The sequence below is a fragment of the Juglans regia genome, chromosome 11 (genome assembly GCF_001411555.2).
Source record: "Juglans regia cultivar Chandler chromosome 11, Walnut 2.0, whole genome shotgun sequence".
In the NCBI taxonomy this organism is placed as follows: Eukaryota; Viridiplantae; Streptophyta; class Magnoliopsida; order Fagales; family Juglandaceae; genus Juglans; species Juglans regia.
Window position 1 is genome coordinate 5,618,488 of NC_049911.1, and position 22,776 is coordinate 5,641,263.

The 22,776-nt window shown below is 35.5% G+C and overlaps 2 protein-coding genes and 1 non-coding gene across 4 annotated transcripts in view; 2 read left to right on the plus strand and 1 right to left on the minus strand.

Annotated features, from left to right (window-relative positions):
* The first annotated feature begins 666 nt into the window (after positions 1–666).
* LOC108982553 (L-type lectin-domain containing receptor kinase IX.1-like) lies at positions 667–2,595 on the plus strand. Its single transcript, XM_018953963.2, has one exon. It carries the CDS (start codon positions 667–669, stop codon positions 2,593–2,595), a length of 1,929 nt encoding a protein of 642 aa, XP_018809508.2.
* Positions 2,596–6,429: 3,834 nt separating this feature from the next.
* Positions 6,430–6,536, plus strand: LOC118343904. The gene has a single exon (XR_004797691.1). It is a non-coding gene; the product is annotated as a small nucleolar RNA R71 (small nucleolar RNA).
* Positions 6,537–13,238: 6,702 nt separating this feature from the next.
* Positions 13,239–22,776, minus strand: part of LOC109019297 (receptor-like protein 13) — a 63,836-nt gene continuing 54,298 nt past the window's right edge. Inside the window, exons 1-8 of one of the 2 annotated variants that reach the window (XM_019001569.2) lie at positions 18,082–18,575; positions 17,580–17,738; positions 17,135–17,299; positions 16,957–17,034; positions 16,672–16,827; positions 16,414–16,488; positions 16,114–16,260; positions 13,240–15,854 (exon numbers count right to left, since the gene is read on the minus strand). In XM_019001569.2, coding sequence (XP_018857114.2) covers positions 13,633–15,854; positions 16,114–16,260; positions 16,414–16,488; positions 16,672–16,827; positions 16,957–17,034; positions 17,135–17,299; positions 17,580–17,738; positions 18,082–18,499 — 3,420 coding nt within the window. In that variant the 5' untranslated portion in view covers positions 18,500–18,575 and the 3' untranslated portion in view covers positions 13,240–13,632. Of the gene's footprint in view, positions 15,855–16,113; positions 16,261–16,413; positions 16,489–16,671; positions 16,828–16,956; positions 17,035–17,134; positions 17,300–17,579; positions 17,739–18,081; positions 18,576–22,776 lie in introns of those variants that run through there. The other variant, XM_035682740.1, reaches the window with a different exon arrangement.

The window sequence follows — 22,776 nt, forward strand, 5'->3', positions numbered from 1 at the left end:
AAAATTTTAATTCTTTCCACATTGATTTGGACCAATTCCACCTCGTACGCCGAAAGACTTTTAGAAAAAGTGGAGAACTGAATTGGAGGCCGAGACCTAGTCTATTTCCACATTGACTTGCACTAATTTTACCCATATCTTACTCCGTACGTAGAAGCGTGCAAAGTTCCTTAGTATCCATATTTATTTAACACGGACTGTCCGTTTCAGCTAATTAGAATATTCGCAAAAGGAGGATGCGATGAACTAAGCTTGGTATTCGGAAATTCAGGTTCATTTTCTATCAAATTAGCTTATACGTACATTCCCGGATCTTCATATTTCCAATATTTCACACCAATTTGTTTGTTTTATATTTCACTTAATTTGTCTTGTCGCCAATTGTATGCCGGCGAGGAATCTGAGTAAAAGTCTGAGTGTATGGAATATGCGTAAAAGCCTTTCCATATTCTGTTTTTTATAACGCTTCTTAATTAAGAACTATATATCTGCCGGGCTGTAGATCTATAGATATATCCAGCGGCTAAAAGTCGGCATCCAGAAGATATAAACTGAAACTTCAGGTTCTATTTCGACGCCAAGTTCTCCAACTACTCTCTCTCTCTCTCTCTACCTCTATCTCTACCATCCAAGCCGTAGATTACTACTTTCTTAGGACAAAAAGCCATGTTTCGTCTCTTCATCTTCCTTCTACTTCTTCCCACCGCTCACACAGTTTATTTCCAAATAACTCGCTTTGAACCGAATGCTGACGACATACTATACTTGGGAGATGCAGAACCTTTTGTTGGAGTCATTGAGTTGATCCAAAGATATGATTATCTATGCCGAGTTGGTCGAGCCATCTATTCTGAGAGGGTGCCTCTCTGGGATTCTGATACAGGAAAACTCACTAACTTTAGCACACATTTCTCGTTCGTTATCGACACCCAAGGTCGCGCTAAATATGGCCATGGTTTAGCCTTCTTTTTGGCTCCTGTCGGGTTCGAAGTCCCTCTAAACTCAGCTGGTGGATTTCTAGGCCTATTCAACACAACAACCAGCGATTCATCTCAGAACCAAATTGTTCTTGTCGAATTCGACTCGTTCGCGAACCAAGAATGGGATCCTCCATTTGAGCATGTGGGTATTAATAACAACTCAATTGCTTCCACAAAATACACTTCTTGGAATGCCAGCTCACACAGTGGAGATACCGCTGATGTATGGGTCACTTACGATGCTTCTACGAAGAACTTGAGCGTCTCTTGGAAATATCAAACAACCTCTAATGCTCAAGAGAATACGAGCCTTTCTTTTGAAGTTAATCTCATGCAGGTTCTTCCAGAGTGGGTCATAGTTGGACTTTCAGCTGCTACAGGTCAATTTACAGAGCGCACTAAAATTCTGTCATGGGAATTTAGTTCAAGTTTGGAAAGAAAGGAAAGAGGGGGGAAGAACGAAAAGAAGAAGAGTTTAGTGATTGGTCTAACAGCCTCAGCTGGTGTTCTGATAGCTGTAGCAATTGTAACGTGTGTAATATTGTGGGCTTTGAAGGTAAAGAAAAAGGAAGATGAAACAAATGAGACTGTGAACTTAACATCAATTAATGAAGACATTGAGAGAGGAGCAGGACCAAGGAGATTTTCTCACCGATATCTTGCTTTAGCCACCAACAATTTTTCAGATGACAAGAAATTGGGACAAGGAGGGTTTGGTGCCGTCTACAAGGGGTACTTCATTGATTTGGATATAGCAGTTGCTGTGAAGAAAATCTCAAGGGGGTCTAAACAGGGAAGAAAGGAATACGTAACTGAGGTGAAAATTATTAGCAGGATAAGACACAGGAATCTGGTTCAACTCATAGGATGGTGCCATGACAATGGTGAGTTCCTACTTGTTTACGAGTTTATGTCAAATGGTAGCCTAGATATGCACTTGTTTGGCAAGAGGAGTCCTTTAACTTGGGCAGTGAGATACAAGATAGCTTCTGGGTTGGCATCTGCGCTGCTTTATCTCCACGAAGAATGGGAGAAATGTGTCGTTCACCGAGACATCAAATCGAGCAATGTCATGCTTGATTCTAGTTTTAATGTGAAGCTTGGAGACTTTGGATTGGCTCGGCTCATGGACCACGAGCTAGGTCCTCAGACAACAGGATTGGCTGGAACGTTAGGCTATATGGCTCCAGAATACATAGCCACTGGAAGGGCTAGTAAAGAGTCAGATGTATACAGTTATGGTGTGGTTACATTAGAAATTGCTACCGGACGGAAGTCAACCGACCCTCCCGAAGAGGATTCTGCAATGGGATTGGTAGAGTGGGTTTGGAATCTTTATGGAACTGGAAGGCTTCATATGGCGATTGATGAGAGATTGCATATGGATTTCGAGGAGAAGGAGATAGAGTGTTTAATGATTGTCGGACTGTGGTGTGCTCATCCTGATCGAAGTCTTAGGCCGTCAATAAGGCAAGCAATTCATGTTCTTCATTTTGAGGCTGCAACGCCAAATCTTCCTTTGAAGATGCCTGTTCCTTCGTATCATGTACCGACAGTACCATTAGTTAGCTCTGGTGAGCCTGTTATAAGTACTAGTCTAGACGACGGTCGTTGAGCGTGTGATCACCTGTGAACCATGCAGCATGCATCTTGATTTGTCAAACTATATATCTAGGCTTGTTGTCTTTGATTTTCTTTTGTATGGCTTATTGTCTTAGGTATACATACTACAATCTATACATGATATTGTCTTAACAGTTTTTTATTTTCCTTTTATGGAACGTTTTAGCTGTCACTTTTAGAGATGAATCTTATTCTAGTTTAAGCCAAGTTTTTGGAAAGATTCTTATGTTATTACGCACTTTATTTTCATGCAATACTTGGGTTTTTGGCTTTTCGGAAAAAATTCACAGAATCTCAATTTTCCTCGAAGTATTTGAGGTCAAATCCTAGCCTGCTTGTGGGCTTCAGAACCAGTTTTCAACTTTTATCAATAAACTTTAATTTCAGAGTTTTCTTTCTGATTACATCTTTCTAAATATCAATTCGATCTTAATTTCTATCGTTTAACCAATTATAAGAATAATTCTTATTCTATATATGATATGGTATATATCACTCTCACAATTTAATTGTGAACATACAATTAGGTCCTGCAATTGATTTAAAGCAATGTGATGTTTAAAATGATCTTCTAAAACACATATCGTTTTAAAATATTTTAAAATGTGGTGTTTATAATTATATCGTTGCACACTGATAAAACGCATGTTGTACAATGTACAAGGAAAAAGAATACAGGTAAAATGGCGAGTTACTTTTAATAGACCTAAGCGATCCAACTGTGGAAAAAACAACAAAATTAATTGGCTGATCGAGACCCTTCAAAATCTTTATTTAAACCAAAAATTGACATTTTGCACTCTCCTTTAATTTTAATTAACCTTTAAGATGGATGAGAAGTAGGTTAAGAGGCCATGACAACCTTAATTCACGGTCAAATATATTGACATGGTAGACTATGGCCGTAGCTCAAGGATTATACAAAGTATGTTTATTCCGGTGATCAATGACAAAACTTTTAAAGATAACGCCTCAAAATTACCCTAATTAAACACTTGATCACAACATTATAAGTGAGTGAACATTACGTACACTCAACCCCCCGGCCTTAAACTGGTAAACATTTTTGTTGTACGTACAGTGAGTATACATAATGAAACTTATCGTACGTCGTTACTTTCTTCTGACGTGCATGCTAATAAGGACACTACTTGCCTAACGCTTTTTAAAAATATAGAGCAATGGTGAGTAACTAATTAGTTCATCATACATACGGTTTAAAATATTTCTAGCCATGATCGGCCTCCGACTGATCATCAGAAATCATAAAAACTTCTTGGTGCAAAAGGTGTTGCAACATAAAAAACAGTGAGAGAAAAGTTTGTTTCAAGGCACATTACAATGTTACTTTTCTTAAGACAATATTCGCCCCCACCAATAACGATATACACACGAGTTACAAACGAATTTGCCTCTAAGATACAATGAATTCCATAACAAGTTTGTTTGTCTAACTGCTTTATACACATATGAAATTAAAAACCCCGAATATCCTCAGAAAGGACGACCCAAATTAACATGGATTTGTGTACTAACATTTTGAGTACTAGGCTTAGTGTCTAATTCAAAAAAATCCACTGGTAAATATAAGGTTGTAAATGAACCAATCTATTTGATAGCCCGCTCGGTACTCTCTCGATCGATTAGATTAGTAGATACCCGCTCAATTAGTAAATGATACATACATGACAAAACTCAACTCGACTAGCTAAGGCTCGTTAAGGCCTGCTCGTTTATGCCCGAGTCGACTCCTTAGCTTGACTCAATTAAAACTCATTCATATATTGATAAATATATATATATACATACACCTATATATATACATATATATATGTACTGGCTAATAATATAAGCATACCATTTTTATAATTAAATATATAATATGTAACCTAATTCCTTATGTCGATATAGTGAATATACTTCATAGCTATATTTTATAATTTGTACAATAATTAGATATATGTGTATGTGGGAACCATATACGAAATAGATATATGATATTATATTATGTGTGTGCATTAATAATTTATGCAGGCATATAATATATTATTATTATGAATAAATATCAACTAGTTAAATATTAATTATTTATAAATTATTCAAAAAATATTTATCTAATTTATTATTTATTAAATCTTATTCAAAAAATAAAAAATAAACAATTCGAGCTCCTTTTAGGGATGAGTTCGAGCTCAAACTTGAATTGAAAATATAGGTTACCGAGTCGAGCTCGACTATTTTGAGTCGAGCCGAGCTCTGCAAGTCAAAGATCGGCTCGGCCAGGCTTGATTACAGTCCTGAGTAAATAGAATGAGTCAACCTTGATCAAGACATCCTCAACAATACATCTGGGGATCTTAACAGACCTGTCACCTAACTAAAGTGTCATTTGAGTAAATTTTAGCTCCACTAAGCCTAACTGTGAATATATAGAATATGATAGCAAGTTCACACTTACTCCCAAATCTAACAGAGCTCTCTCAATATGATGATTGTCAATCTTACATGAAATTGTAAGAGATCCAAGGTCTTTGTATTTGACTGGATATTTACTCTAAATGACAAAATTAGCTTGTTCAGTCAAAAATGCCTTTTTTGGAACATTATTCTTCATTTTTATCGTAACAAGATCCTTAAGAAATTTCGCATGAGCAGATACTTGCTGAATTGCATCAATGAAGGGTATATTAATTTAGGGTATATTAATTTTACTTGCTTAAACACCTCTTAAATATCATCAATAAGTGTTTTTTGATAATTTTCCAACCTATGAAGAAATGAGACTCTAGGAACAAATTTCTTAACAGGCTAAGAAGGACTAGAATCATGAACTTTGAGGGACATTGTGTTGACATTCTTTTTCTCTGTGGAGTCCAACTCTTTCACTTTTAGTACTTTAGCTTGATTGTCAACTTGTCTACCAGATCTGAGGGTGGTAATGGATTGAACATGCTTAAGTCCCCAAGTAGAACTGGATAGATTATTGAGGGCATACTATCCTTTTGGATTGGGTATAGGTTGACTTGGGAATTTTCCTCTCTCGCTCTCACCAACATGGGTTGCTAACTGGCAAACTTGACTCTCTAATTTTGAAATTTCTTGAGTATTCATCTGAGTGAAATTTTTCACCTCCTGAATGGTGTGGTTAGTGGATTGCATGAATGTCTTAGGAGACTCCTCCAATGATGATTGATGTTGTCGCGATGCTACAAATAAAGGAGCATAGGAATGAGAAATATGAGGATAAATTGGGTGAGGTAAATGATATTGACTTTGTTGCTGCATCTGTAGTCCACCTAAATTCATGGGAGGTTAATTCTGCCTCCAGGGAAAATTAGGATGACTTCGCCAATTAGGATTGACAGTCTCTGAAAAAGGACTTGCAAACGGTTTCCCAAAATTATCTATTATATTTGCTTGCTTAGCATAGCACTTTGAATAAGCCTGTGAGGAAGGACGTATATGTTTGTATCGTATGCATAGGACTAGCACAGAAAGAACATACTTCTTCCTAAACTTGATTGAAAGAATTCCTGGTTCTACCTAGTGTCAAAGTTTCTACCTTATGAGTGATATTATCTAATCTAACCTTAATATCATGATCCTCACTTAATCATATAAACCTCATTTCTTGACTATATGTGATGATCTCTCTCTACAAGTAGAAAAGTCCCATTGCTAGGAGCTTTCTGATAACTTTTCAAGAAACTTATATGCCTCATTATCCATTAAATTCAAAAATTCACTATTATTCATTGACTCAATCATGTTATAGTTTGTCTATGTTAAAGCATTATAAAAGTATTATACGAATCTCCATATCTCAAAATCATGGTGACGATACTTCATAATCAAGTCCTTAAATCTCTCCTAACTCTCATAAAAGTTTTCATTATCTTCTTGATAAAAATTAGCAACCTCTCTCCTCAAAGCATTGGTTTTTTATATTGGGAAAACATTTAGAGTGATGTTTTGTGACAAGAATATCCCAATAAGTGGTAGATTTAGAAGGCAAAGATTTAAGCCATGTCTTTGCCTTATCCTTCAAAGAAAAAGGAAATAAGTGTAGGCGAACTGACTCATCAATAAAGTTTTGGAATTTAAAAGTAGCACAAATTTCAATAAAATCATTTACATGCATGTAAGAATAATCTCTTAAAATCATGAAAGGCATGAAGTAGTTGAATTATATATGGTTCCAACTCAAAATGTGCTGCAGTAGTTTCAGGTACCACTATACATGATGGAGGATTGGTGGTAATGGGTGACAACAACTCCCTAAAAGTTTTTGCATTCTTAAAGTTTTCCCCATTATAGACAAGGAATCAGAATCTAGACTAACAAGGCAATGTGTATGATCATGTACCCACGCTTTTCATATACCAGACAAATTTCTTTTTTTAATTTTTTATTTTTTTATATAAAAACTAACTACAACTAGTAGAAGAATAAATTAAGTTAATACTTAGTGTGTTTTCCTAACCATGTCTCTGACAACAGTGCTAAAAACTTATTGTGAAATTTTAATTATACTCGCAATTGCATGAATTGTACCAAAGTATAGTTTAGCAAGAATGAGGTCAAACCCACAAGGACTTATAAAAACGTAGGAAATTAATCAAATATAAACCAAATAAATTATAATCTAGTTCAGAAAGATGAGTTGTAAAATAAAATAAGAGATTAAAATTAGAACTAAACAATCAATTAATCAAAATGAGAAATAATTAATTTAATAAATCAATCACAATAAAAGAATTAAAATAAATTCTAAAGATGCAAACTAATATAAATAACGAATAAACTATTAATGAAGAAATATCTATGGTTTTGAAATCCACCTTATTAATTCATAGTAAAATATCAATGATAATTGATTCGTCCTGAACATCTACATAATAATCTAGAAATCAATCTAGTTATCATAGAAAATATCATCATTGAAACCTATTTTAAGAAAATATCTAAAGTGTGTCCTTTTTTCGCTCAAAGATATAAAATCAAATCATCACTTGTATCTTGAAAAAAAAATCACAAAAGATATAAGATTTTATTTTTAACAAAATTATAAATCAGGCTTTCAATTGATTGATATTATTCTAAATCATGAGAAAAATATGATTAAACTCATATCAAGAATTCTATATCTCTAAACTGAAATGACGCAAGAACAATATATCGTTGAACACATAAATAATTGGAGAAAAAAATCAATCTCATAAATAATACTTCTGATTTTCAATGAGGTTTCATCCTCAACCCTAGTTGAAAACTTACCTAGACATGTTCACAAAAATAGACTTCAAAATATAAACGTAAATAAACATCAAAGTAGTATTTTAAAGAAACTAAAAAAAAATAAAAATTATAGTACTCTCAAAATGTAAACATTGCTGTAAAATTGAAGGTAAAATTATACCAACTTCCCTGCTATACTAGAAGGATAATGTGATGCTAGTTAGATTACTAATGCAAATGATAACAAAGGTACGTCTAGTTGGATTTTCACTCTTAGTAGTGGACTTGTTTCAAGGGCTTCTAAGAAAAATATGTATATTTCACACCCTACAATGGAATTTGAATTTGTAGCATGAGAAATTATAGAATATGCTAGTACAATCTGTAGTTTAATGTATGCAATGCATTGCACTAGGACAGATATTTCCTTTGCAATATGCAAACTTTCTAGATATATGAAGCATTGAAAAGCAATTAGTAGAGACCTTGGGTACCTTAAAAAAACTAGTTTGTTAGGACTATATTATACCAACTTTCATGCTGTACTAGAAAGATATTGTGATGCTAATTGGATTACTAGTGCAAGTGATAACAAGGCTACGTCTAGTTGGGTTTTCACCCTTAGTAGTGGAGTTGTTTCAAGGACTTCTAAGAAACAAACGTGCATTTCACATCACACAATGGAATTTGAATTTGTAGCCTTACGACAATGGACAAATAGGCATAATGACTGAGGAATTTGTTATTTGACAAAAAGTTGTAGCCAAAATCGTTGTTAACCATTTATTTGCGTTGTGATAGTGAAGCTACTACGTCTAGGGTTTATAGTAAAGTATATAATAGAAAATTTAGACATATTAGTTTGAGGCAAGAATATTTCGTGCAAATAGTAAGTGATGGTATTATCACTAGTGTATATGTGCGGTAAAGTAAAAGCATGGCAGATCCTTTCACAAAGGGACTCTCCAGAGATTTGGTAACTAATACATTTAGTGGAATGAGTTTTAAATGTATTTTTAAAAATTCACTTGTAATAGGAACTCAACCTTACACTATTAATAAATAGTCTAAACTTTAGAGGGTAATAACAAGTTACAATTCAATGGCTGAAATAGCACCAAAATTTAATTTAAAATCGAGAATCCAGGATGGTCAATGCTGACTGTTACACTAAATGAATAATGAGTATTATGCTCTTAGTGAAATTCAATAGTTGTATAAGTGTATGAAGTAACAGAGATACAAAAAGAACTTTACCTATATGAATATAAGAGATGGGGACAATCTTTTTTTTAATGAAAATAGATTTCATTTCATTCAATGAAACTGAAGTTAAAGCTGTGACTAGTTAATACAGGGAAAAAATTCAAATTACAAGCCAAACTACTCACATGTTTGGGACTCGCCTGCCCACAAATTTCTTTATGCCAGACATTGTTTTAACTTCTATAAACTCTCTCCTAACAAACCTTTCAGTTTGTCAGAGAGAAAATCGTTATAGAACTAAACAACCCATCTTCCAAAGGAAAAAAGGTACAATCATACTTTGTCCTCCCAATGAGGAGGGGTACTAGAACCGGCCATCCTCCAAATGAGGAGTGTGACTCTTCTACTATGGACACCAAGTCCAAATAACCTTTTTTTTTATTATTTTTTACCTAAAACAAAACAACAGAACTAAAAAGACATAGAAAATACTGAAAGACAAAGCTACAAACAAATAGACAAACTCAAACTGAACAAAACACTGGGCAAGGAGTATGCTTGACGATCGATCTTGAAAGTCCTGGAGTCGCTTCTTGCGGTGGCGCATGAGAGAAACATGCTCCCATTCAACTCGCGCGTGTGTGCTACGCGCCGGTCGGTTTGGCGCCGCGTTAAGTAGTTTGGAAGATCGGCAGCTGAGGACCACCATGGTGGGGCGCGTTTAGGTTTTTGTTCCACAGATAAGTGTTTCTCCCTTATTTGACCTAAAAAAACACGAAACAAAACCAAAAAAAACACAAAACAAAACCAAAAAAACACATAAATGAGATTTCGGGCAGGAAGGGAGGGAGGGGGAGAGGATTCAAAGCTCTCACCTCCCTCTATCTAGTTTTGGCTTAGATGGGGACAACTTATAGTAAAAGTTTAAGGTTTATGTTTGTCAATGTTCATGAATACCAAGATGGAGTACACAGATTAGTCCAAACTAATTGGTGAGATATCTCGCTAAAATTTGTAGGAATCATGTGTGTGATATTTCCGTTCTTAACGTATAAAGTCTGGATTTAAGTCTGGATCACTATTGACTTTGTTAAGAATTTGAGATACTTGCACTAATAGAAGATTCAAACTAGTCAAAAGATTACATTTTTGTATGCTTGAGGATATCAGTATTTGATTGAAAATTTAATATCGCAACTTAAGTAAGGGATTGTAATATTCATTATAATTTGTGATATTAAATATATGAATTTTGGAAATATTTATAAAATAATTATATATTATATTTATTATTAATATTATTTTAAGAATCTACTTGAAAGCTATGAATTATTTTGGAAAGAGGTGACTTTATAAAAAGTTTAGTTATGGGTTATGGTTATAATAAATTGGGGCTATATATATAACATAAGCCATCCATCGGCTTAGTGGAAGTGAAGTGGACCCAAAGGGCAAGGGTTTCATATCACACCCAAGTCAATAAATGGGTTTTAATGATTTAATGAAAGGATGGATATCCCTATCCCTCTACATGGGGCTGAGCGTGCGGCCTAGCAGCCCAAGGTGCAAGGACCCAAGCGCAGGCAACGAAAGGGAAAATTTTAAAATCCTCAAGCGCATCTACTGGGTCCAACGTATGCGTTGTTTGGGATCAGGTATAATTACCTATTCGGAACATATGCTAGTGAAATGAAAAGTTCTAACTTTTCGTTCATTCTTTAGCCATCTTTAAATAAATTTATTGACCAATAAATTGAACAATTGAATAAGGCAATTTCAAAATTCTTCATCTTCCAAAAGTTTATATTTCTTATAAACTTATTATTAGAATCTGTTTATTCTTTAGATAATAGATTTCTAATCAATCTGTTTATTCTTTAGATAATAGATTTCTAATGTTTTGATTGATAGTAAAATCTAAAAATATTCGGGATATACTAATCTCTTCATTTGGATTGTAAAAGAGTCTTATCTTATCTCATTTTATCATCTAAATATTATAAATACAAATATTTTTTAAATTTAAATTTTTAATAATTTTATTTAATTATTACTTAATCATTACAATTTTCTCAAATTTTTAAAGAAAACATAAAAAATAATTCAATTTTTTTAAATTTTAAAATAAAAATTATATTATAACAATATGTTAATTTTATAATATTTTTATTTTTTTTTCTTTTCTTTTTTAAAATCACATAAAATATCATAACTGAAATCATTTGATCATAATTAATCAAAATTGAGTGACAATGATGAAATATCTTCTATTATCCTGTTATAAAATCACAGTAGTAACGATGTTGACATTTATTACGTGGACTTTGTGGTGGTTATATGTGCCAGATAAGCACGAGTTATTCTCATTGCCAGATAGATGTAAATAGACGCACATGGTGGTTTAGTTAACGAGCTTTTGCTATTTATAAGCTGTATACGTTAGACACACTTTCTTTTATTTTTTTATTTTTAAAATTTATTTAATTTTATTATTCTTAAAATAATTTAATTCTTTTACTTATTATCTATATATCATATATTTAATAAAAAGAAAAAAAATTAAAATAATAATAAAAAAAATGGTATATAATATAGTTAATGGGATGGTGTGATGTGTCAACACCAACACTGCTACTTCAAGGACCCACGCACCTTTAGGCTTCGTTTGGAATCATAACTTCTCTCAACTCATCTCAACTTATCATTACAACTTTTTCAAATTTTAACACAAAATATAATAAACAATTCAACTTTTTCAAATTCTAAAATAATAATAATAATAAAAAATAATATTCTAACAATATTTTATTATCTCAACTCAACTCAACTCAACTCACTTCAACATCCAAACGCAACCTTAATGCACAAGATAAACCCATCTTGAGGCTGAAGCAGGGGATCATTTCCTTAATGCTATATAATTGCATTTAGATTTAGTGGCTGCTGAAGATGATGATGTATGTATCTGATGTTATTAGAACATTCTCATTAGATTATACAAATGTAAATAAAGTGAGAAATTTGGGTAATAGAGTATAAAACTATTCTCGTAAACACTCTCTCTCTCTTTACACTTTGATTGCCTTGGAAACAAAGTAATTAGTGTAAAAATAATTTTTGAGTTTTCAGAAATATTTATGTTATTTTAGGAAATGATTTTCTAAAGCCAATTTTTTAAAACCACTACAATGTTCATCTCTATCTTCTTTTTCTCCGATTTCCTTTCAAAAGGGTACCTCCACCATGCATCTTTTACTTATTAATTAGGATTTTTACCATTTGTATCTACTAATTATATGTTAATTATAATTATGATTTTTACAATTTGTCTCTATCTTCTTTTGTTAGTATTTTTACCATTTGTATCTACCAATCATATGTTAATTATAATTGATTATTAATTAACATATAATTGGCAGAATTATAAAATATTTTAAAAAATAAATTAGAAAAAAATATTATTATTTTATTATTATTTTGACTGATAGATAGATAATCCAATGTGAGAATATGTTTTGCATAGAATAGCCAAATGTAAAATCATGGGATATTATACAAATTATGATTTTGCATTTGCATAATCCATCGAGGATGCTCTAATGAAACTCCAATTGTATCATTGATTAGTTATTTTGAATTATAGATAATGTGGTACTTTAGACTTTATATTGGGACATTACAAATTATATCAAAGACTATCTCAATTAGAAATGTGAGACTTGAGCCGTGCCACCTACGAAACACAAGCCCGACGAGAACTGCAATAATTTAAGGAGGAGTATACCCCATATGATGTGTAAGGGTAAGTTGTGTGAGATCTCACATTGTTTGAGAATGAGAAGTTTTAATATCCAATGAGTCTCCAATTGTAACATTGACTAATCCTTTTGAAGTATGGGTAATGTGGTTTGAATTAGAGTGTTACATGAACACATTTGAGAGTTCATCAACGAATGGAGACTTATGTATGATCATTTTTATAATGATTTACGTTGCTCCCCTTTTATGACTTGTATATTTACATTTTCCTTGAGAAGTTCTTTTCAACAGGTTATTACTAGCGATAAAAATAGTTTGGGTACTTCTTTTCCAACCTTCTGGGATCATAAGATCGAATATCAATATAACTTCAATGAAGAAACTAATAGGCCAGGTCACTCAAATTGCTGTAAATATATATAGTGAGGCACAAAATGGACGTTATTTACGTCCAAAAATAATCGCCTCAAATCTATGCTCTCCATGTGTACCGTACTAGCCTCAGAAAATTCCGGCAATTTACTTGCGAAGGGAAAGACAGCAGTTTTCGGCGATTTAAATTTTTCTGGACTCAAAAAATATGTCTAATTGCGGCAATCACCTTTTGCTGGAAACTTCAATGAAAGCCAGTTGTCTATAGCATAAGACAACTTTCAGCATAAAATTATAATAAGAATTACCATACCGATGAAACAGGGGAAGTGAGTTCCTTCATTCGTAATATTAGAGCACAACCTCCAATATTGTCTTCAATGATTCATGTACACAACTAGCCATATATCATCACTACCTTTAAAGATGTCCATTTAAACGGGCAGATATCAATCTAATGTCGACATAGTCGATTTGACAACCTTTTTAGGGGTAACAAAACTGTAAAATAACTCCAGTAGATGAGATCCTCAGTCAAATTGAAGCACCTCTGCCTCCAATAAGGATTAATATAAAGGATACCAACTACCATTGAAAAGAAAACAATGTAAGATACTGAGAAGCTTGCAAAAAAGACTAGAGGATCTACCTCATACCATTTCCTCTCACTTGCTTTTGGATTTGACTTTTCTGCTATGGTGCTACAACCATTCTCCAGTGGTGGTCCGCAAAGAAATGGATTTCCTTCATAGCTACTCTTCTCAAAAGTCCCAAATTGATTTTTCATATCGGGAACTTTACCAGATAAATTATTGTATGCAACATTGAATATTCCCATAAAATTCAAATCAATCAATGTCGAGGGAATTTCTCCACTCAAACTATTGTGAGAAAGGTCCAAGCTTTCTATCGAAGCCAAACTCGAAAATTCCTCTGGAATCAAACCTGTCAGTTGATTGTAAGACAAGTTTAGTGAATGAATTGAAGATAAGTGTCCTAGTTCCATTGGGATTCCACCTGTTAGTTTGTTGCATGACAAATCTAATCCAGACATGTAATCAAGGATGCCACCCTTGTAGGAGCTAGACCTGTACTTCGTTACAATCTGAACCTCAACTTGATTATCATATGCTATATCTATATCGGCATTCGGAACATATTTCTCTAGAAGACTTTCATATGTTGGAGTTTCTCCCATGTACCACATCGTAAAAGTAGCATAAGTTTGTGAAAAGGCAAGATCTACTGCATTTATCTTCCCAAAGGTAGTATTTTGAAAACAATGCGGTATTGTCCCAGAAAAGGAGTTCCTTGAAAGATCCAATATGCCTATTTTCTTTAGCAAACATATTTGGTTTGGAATCATACCACTAAAATTGTTGCCTCTCAACAAAAGTATTCTTAAGTTAGAAAGTGTACTGATCTCAACAGGAAGGGTGCCGGAAAGGTTGTTTTCTCTAACGTCCAGTGTCACAATAGATGAGGAGTTGAAAAGAGCTTTTGGTATAGATCCTGTAAGCTTGTTCCCTTGCAAAAGCAGATTAGACTGTTCATCCAAGCAAGAAGGTAAAGGTCCCGAAAGTGAGTTATGAGAAAGATCTATTAACCATGTTGAACCTAATCCACATGGAATGTGACCCTCAAAAGAATTATTACTCATGACAAGAGCTCCCCCAAACATTATTAATTTTCCTATCCACGTGGGAATTGTACCTGACATGTTGTTGTTCCCAATATCAAACAGATTCATGGCACTGAGAGTTGATAATACACTAGATAGCGTACCTGTGAACTGATTGCTGTTCAATTGAAGCGTAATTAAGGCTGACAACTTGAAATGCTTCGAGAAGATTTCACCCTGAAAGCTATTATTTTGTAAACTCAAAATATTCAATGAGGTACATTTGGAAACCAATTCCTTTGGTACCTTCCCCGAGAATCTATTAAAGGACAAATCCAATACTTTCAAATAACTCATGTCACCAATTGAGGATGGAAGATCACCTTCAAAACGATTTCGGGAAATATTTAGAGCTTTTAAATATGGCATTATCTTTCCAATATTTTCTTGAAGTCGCCCATCTAAGTGATTTCCTGATACATCCATCCAAGAAACATTAATATGGTGCTCTGGTTGTAAATAAAATCGACCCTCAAAAGAATTATTTCTAAGATTTAGCAGTCGTAGCCTTGCATTGTTTTCTAGCAACCAAAAGGGGAAGCTTCCTTTCAACTTATTGTGAGAGAAATCAACTACTTCCAATCTGTGCTGATGAAAGAGAAACTTCGGAATATTGCCGGTTAGCTTGTTCATATTACAATTCCGCAATACTAGGGCCGTTAACTGAAATAATGGGGTCCAACCGACTGGATTTTCAGTTTCAATCTCAAGTTTGTTGTTGTCACTCATAAATCGAACCACCTCAAGCTTGGAATGATTAGCGAATAAGCTGAATGAGAACAGACCCTCCAAAAGATTATGACTGAGATCAATATACTCAATAGTTGTGGGACTCAAGCTAGCCACCAGAGATGAAGACAAGTTTCCAATGAAACGGTTATGAGATATATCAAACAATCTTAGTGATGACATATTGTTTATGCATCGAGGAAGGATCCCTTCAAAGTCATTGCCAGAAATATCAAACTCTTCAAGTTTCTTCAATCTGCACAAATCTATCATAAGAAATAAAATTAGGAGGCACAAATTGGCCAATTCCCTCACTTTATTATTTTTTTTAACAAATCAATTGGTATGTATGTGTATTTATATCTATAGTAAAAAAAATTGAATGGTTAATTGTTACGTTTTCCAATGGAAACCAATGAAAATAGCTAAATCATGCAACCATTAGCGCCTATCTTTAACTTGTTCTCACATTCAATCCTAATGAATTAATTGAAGGTGGGTGATTAATTTGTTTTTCATACTCACCTTGAGTTGGGAAATCTCCATTGAAATCATTGTCAGATAACGATATAGCCTTCGCCGAAGATAGTGCCCCAATATATGAAGAAATACTCCCAGTGAAGCGATTTCCATGCATATCTAAAATCTCCAACCTACTTAAATTTGCCAAATCTACCGAGGGATTTGAAGACAGAAAGTATGAGAAAAAATATAATTTAGAAAGGTAAAAAAGATTGATATTAAAGAGAAATTCTACAAATTCCCTCTCATTAACTTGCATAATTTATCTTAGCCTTAATTGGATATTAATGGATCAGTTATTACCTTGGATTGGTAATCTTCCAGTAAGTTGGTTATCTCGCAAGATCAAGACCTCCAAGTTGCTTAGATTAGCCATTTCTATATCACAAAATGAATGAACACATTTGTTAGTTTGAAATTATTGTAGCGAGAGATCCATATATATAGAAAGAGGCCCTTCGATTTCTTCATGATATATATTCTTCACCAAAAAAAAAAAAATGCTATTTCTTAATTGAAGAATCTAAAAAAACTCAAGTTTAAATGCACATATATACGTACCTTTGATAGAAAGGGGCCCTTCGATTTCGTTGGTACTTAGGTTCAAAGACTTGAGGGTTGGGAGGGCGCCCAAAACTCTGAAAATTTGCTTCCCGAAGTGATTGGAACTTAAATCTAAGTGCTTTAGCTTGCTCAGTTTAGAAAAACCATGGAATTCTGAAGAAAAAAATATATCAATTGTTAAATTCAATAACACAATAATATCCTTCTAGTTCTAGTACTAATTAGTACAATAATTAGAAAAACCATGCACACCCTTGTCCTTTTGTGAAGTTTTGGAATTACCTTTGGGTGTTAAGCCGTCAGCAGTGAGACCATTGCTACTTAAATTCAACGTCTCCAAGTTTTCTAACGCCGATAATTCTGCACAAAATAAAACATAGAAAATAAAACAGGATGATGCATGGGAATTCAGTACTGCAAATTATATAAACTAATAAAACAGATCAACATGCATGCGTGCCTTGGGCAGGTAAGTGTCCTTCCATCCCAAGTCCGGCAAGATTCAGATTCCTAAGGGATGATGATTTGACTCCAGTACTCAACGATGATATGGTGCTCCTGTTGAAATTAGTGTAACTAATATCCAATGTCTCCAGGTTCTCTAACCTTGACAAGCTTTTCGAACCTGTACTTTTACATATTTCGTAAAATTAAAAAGCAAATATGCAATCATCGATAGTATTTACAAGAAAAGCAGTATTTCAGATCATGTTATAAGCAAGATATGCACAATTGGAACTTTAATTTTGGGCGAAACTTCGTAATCAAAAGATGTGAAACTAGCCTACCTTAAAATTGTATCTACTATCAATATTTTATAAAAAGATTGTTGTATCTTAAAAAAGAAAGTCCAAAGGATAATCAGAAATCTATATAAAGAGAAAGAAGAATGCATACAAGAATACCTGCAGCTGTTGCCCAATTTCCCAAATGATTATTATACGCAAGAACCAATGTGGTAAGGGATGAAAGTTGAGTTAGGGATGGTAAAATGCTGTCATCAAAGTAATTAGAAGCGAGGTTCAATACTTCCAACCTTCTCAACACAGCTAGCCTTTCAAAACCTGCAAGAAGATTATAGGAAAGAAAGCAAAGAGAAAGGAAGGCTAGCTGTAAGGACTGAACACAAGAAAAATGCACCAAATATCTCTTCCTTGTTCTTCCTTATTTGACGCGTGGCCTTTTGCTTCCCTTGTTTATTTTTTCTTTTTAATTCCATTGTATCAAAATTAAGAATTCGGATACCACATGGTTAATCAAGGTCAACTAAAACAAAATTAAACAAATTTGTTAATTTAAAGCATGGGTATAAATAATTAACTCATTTCTACTACCTACGGACACATCCCTTATATTTTATTTTATTTTTTGTTTAATTTGTTGTAGTGTGAAAGTTAAAAACCAAACCTTCATTAGCTATGCAACCACCAATTTCATTGCCGGACAAATCAAGACTCGTTAGCTCCTTGAAGGGCCGAAACAGGGACACATTTAGTAACCAAGTTGTATCGGTGAGAAAGCCTTGCCTTATATCGTCGAGGGAGAGTTCAATGACATGACCCGTGGTGGAGTTACACAAGACTCGCTCCCAACCACAGCAGTCACTGCTCATTCGATCTGCGTCTTCAATCCAGGAGGGAAGACGGTGGCCAATGTGATAATCGGATTTCAGAAACGCCTTCAGTCGTAATAGACCAATCCTCTCTTCCTCCAAGCAACCTTTGTGCTCACTGAATTGCACAAACATCACTAATCCCCACATCAAACAATTCACCAAGGGCCACGGCCTCCTGATTGGAAAACATTGCCGCAGACCTCGGTTCATGATTTCTTGCTAATTAATCAGCTTGTTTTTGTGTTGGTAGCAGCTAGGCACAAAATACTCACTCTAATTTTATCCACCTTTATTCGATAGTGAGAGCACTAACTAGACCGCGTGAAATACAGGACTCTGGACTGTTCATTGGCTCAACTTTTTAAAGTTAGAACTTAGAAACACTAATTATTTCCACGTTGATGTGGACTGATTCCACCACATACGCCAAAGACTTTTAAAAGTGGAAGATGACCTGAGTTGCTAGACCGCTTGAAAGACTTTCTATTTCCATATTGACTTGGACTAATATTTACACCCACATCTTACTCCGTAGAAAATGCCTTAATATCCACATTTATTTCACATGGACTGTCGGTTTCAGTTTAGAATATTTGGAAATTCATGTTCATTTTCTGTCAAATTAGCTTATATATACAGCCACGGATCTTGATAATACCAGTACTGGTTTTTGGGGGCCAGCTTGGATCAAATTGCCGGAACAGATGTAGAAACTGAAAAGAAATGATAGACCGAATTAAGTTACTCTTATGGAAATTGCTTGGAATGTATTCAACTCTTTTTTTTTTTTTTGAAAACAGAATGTATTCAACTCTTGTTGTGCTAGCTATATTGATCTCTGAGTTAGAAGAGTTCCAAACTCATTGCCACCTATGTAACTCTTGACAACAAAACATCTTATAATATGTTGCAAGGGGTATGTATCTAAGGAGTTGGTTAAAGTGATTTTTAATTCCAAGTGTTAGACGGGTTTTATTTGGTTTGACGAAAACCAAATTATCCATAGCTTTACAAGGTGAATGGACAACTGTTGCACTAGAATCTCTTCAAGTAATAATTTCTGTAATACCAGGTCCAGCAAGTCTATTGAATATTTTTGAGCTCACGAATGAAAGGCCCATTTGAGTTCCACCGCCTGGCCTAATTTTCTTTCAGTAAAACAAATACTTTCATGACTTCGTACCACCTTATTTTTTTTATTATTCCCCTTAAACTGCAGCAGTCCACGTTACACCACTAAATGCACATCTCTATCCCTCACATTTACCACCGTGAACAAGCCACGCCGTCCCAGCTCCACCACAGCCCGGTTACCCTTTCACTCGGAGACGAATAAATTTTTCTCCACCGCACGGCTCCTGCATCACCAGCCCACACACAGAGCCTCCACTTCACGGCACAACAGCTCCGAGCATCTGGACGAGATTTCCCTCACACGGGAGAAGACACCGACGCCACCACCCCTCCCCCATCTCGCGGAAAACCCAACCGTTTATCCCCTGTTTTAGCTCCCGAAAACAGAGCACCGTCCCTGTTGGAATACCACAGACCGACGCCCTCTCAGCCACCGTGACCATCCGAGTGCCACCCTAGTTTCCCAGCTGCTATCACTGCTCCTCCGTGTCGCTGCCGAAAGGCTCCCCTTAACGCCTCGGTAAGTCACTGCCACCCCTCCGTCTCTCTCTCTCTCGGTATTAACTTCTTCCTCATGCCGTGATTACTCTCTCTCCATTCTCTCATCTTTCTCTCAGTGTGTTAAGAACTCAGTAATGGTTCTGCTCTTGTGGATGATTGTATGTAAAATGAGTAATGAATGCAGATGTCGTGTATTGGTAGAATGGATAAGATAACTCTATCTGTTAAGGGCTCGATATTGGTCTGTAATCTTGCGGATGTTAGAATGTATGAAGAACAATGGATGAACAGGTAGTGTATAGATGGAATGGAGATGATGAACACTAGATGTTTGAATAAATGCGGAAGGCCATAGTATTGATACGGGAGTACTTCGAGGGCTCCCAGACCTCCACAAAATCCACTTTTCACAGAAAATATTCCTTGATACCACATCCCACTACCTTCCCTGCCTTAAACGATTTCTCTAACAGAATTCAAATTAAACTAACTTGACCTCCCCCGCATGAAAGTAAATGACAGACCACTTATGAAAAACAGCAAACAGATAGATGAACGCACCGTTTGGAACAATTCCAAACGCTGCGTTTTACAGACTCACTAATTAACCAACATTTAAAACGGTGCGCAGCACCCAACCTATCTAATAAAAACATCCCTACGGTGCGTTTTGTTCTTCATCCTCAAACTGCACGACGTCGTTCCAGCTTTATCCATTACTTCAAGTCTATCTTCTTCATTTCGACAGATCCTGTCTTTGACTCCCGTAACTCCCTTCTGTCTCCTTCTCCGCATCTGCCATAAACGGGACCTTAACAATCTCTCCCTCTTCAAAAAACCTTGCCCACAAGGTGTGGGTAAAGGTCTCTAAGCTTCATCAACACTTCCCATGTACTTTCTTCCGTTGGTAACCCACTCCATTTGACTAACACTTCCGTAACCGCGCGATCCCCTTGTCTTCTTACTCTCCTTTCTAAAATTTCTTCCGGATCCGGTTGTATCTCCCCCGAAGAGTCAGTGGGAGGAAGGGTCTGAAGGATGGGAACTCAAGATCCCACCTTCTTCTTCAAGCAAGACACGTGAAATGTGGGGTGGATCTTGGAATTTTCGGGAAGCTTGAGTCTGTAAGCCACTGATCCGACCCTATCTTCCACCTGGAACGGCCCGTAGTACCTTGGAGAGAGCTTCAGATTCTTCCTCAAAGCTAGGGTTTTTTGGCGATACGGCTGAAGCTTGAGGTAAACCCAATCCCCTTCTATGAATTCTCTCTCAGTTCTTTGCTTGTCAGCGTAAAGCTTCATCCTTTATTGTGCCTCTGTTAAATTTTGCTTGAGTACATTGATAACTTGATCTCTGTTGTTGAGGTACTGATTTGCTGCTTCATTTGTAACTGTGCCGGGTATGTAGGATAGAAGAGTGGTTGGGTTTTGGCCGTAGACAACCTGGTAGGGGGTCATTTTAGTGGCGGTATGATAGGAGGTATTATACCACCACTCAGCCATTGGAAGCCAATTAACCCATACCTTAGGTTTGGAGCCCGCATAACAACGTAGGTAGGTCTCTACACATTTATTCACTGCTTCGGTTTGGCCATCTGATTGCGGGTGGTAAGCTGAACTGAAGTCTAGTGATGATCCTTGTGCTGTGAAGATAGCCTTCCAGAAATTACTTAGAAAAATTGGGTCCCTATCTGACACCACAGACGTAGGGCACCCGTGTAACTTAAAAACATTTTTCATAAACTCTTCTGCTACTACTTGGGCAGTATACGGATGAGCCAGGGGTATAAAATGGTTGTACTTAGTGAGTCGATCCACCACCACCAATATCACACTGAAACCTTTTGACACTGGTAGCCCCTCTACAAAATCAAGTGATATATCAGTCCAAGGTTGGCTGGGAATGGGGAGTGGCTGGAGTAACCCCGCGGGATGTACTGTCTCATTCTTCATAATCTAACAAATATCACACTCTTGAACTAGCCTCTTTATGTCACCTTTCATTCCCTTCCAGAAAAAATCCATTTTGGCCCTCTTATAAGTTTTCAAGTACCCCAAATGGCCTGCTTGTGGGTTATTATGGATAAATTGCAACACTTTTTTTTTTTAAATCATAATCTTCAGGTAATACAATACGTCCCTTTTTTAGAATAATCCCTTGTCTTAAGAAATACCCCTTAGGCACATCCAGGTTTGCCTTGAGCTGATCAAGCAACATAATCATCTCACATGATTCTTGATAACTATGTTTTAACTCATCTAACCATGAAGGGGTAGGAAAAGATAGTATGGCTGCATATTCCCCTTTGCATAGGCCTTCCATTCTTCTTGAGAGTGCATCCGCCACCTTATTTTCTTTTCCTTTCTTATACTCAATAGAAAATTGATAGCCCATCAACTTGGCCACCCATTTTTGCTGCATTTCAGTTCCTATTCTTTGTTCCAGCAAGTATTTCATCGCTTCTTGGTCGGTTTTAATAATAAAAACTTGACCAAGCAAATAAGTCTTCCATTTTTGAACTGCTGTCACAAGGGCCAAGAGTTCCTTTTCGTATGTTGATAGTAACAAGGCCTTCCCCTTCAGCCCCTTACTCATATAGGAAATGGGTTGCCCAGCTTGCATTAACACGGCACCCAACCCCATTCCACAAGCATCACACTCAATAGTAAAGGGACTATTAAAATCAGGTAACCTCAACACGGGAGGCTGTGATACAGCCTGTTTCAGCTCCTCGAAGGCCTTCTTAGCCTTGCCATTCCACTCAAAAGAATTCTTTTTTAACAATTCGGTCAATGGGGCTGCAATGGTCCCGTATCCTTTTATGAACTTTCGATAATAACCCGTTAACCCTA

What these genes read in the sequence shown, in the direction of transcription:
- LOC108982553 (XM_018953963.2), top strand. Translation starts at nt 667, where the DNA reads ATGTTTCGTCTCTTCATCTTCCTTCTACTTCTTCCCACCGCTCACACA.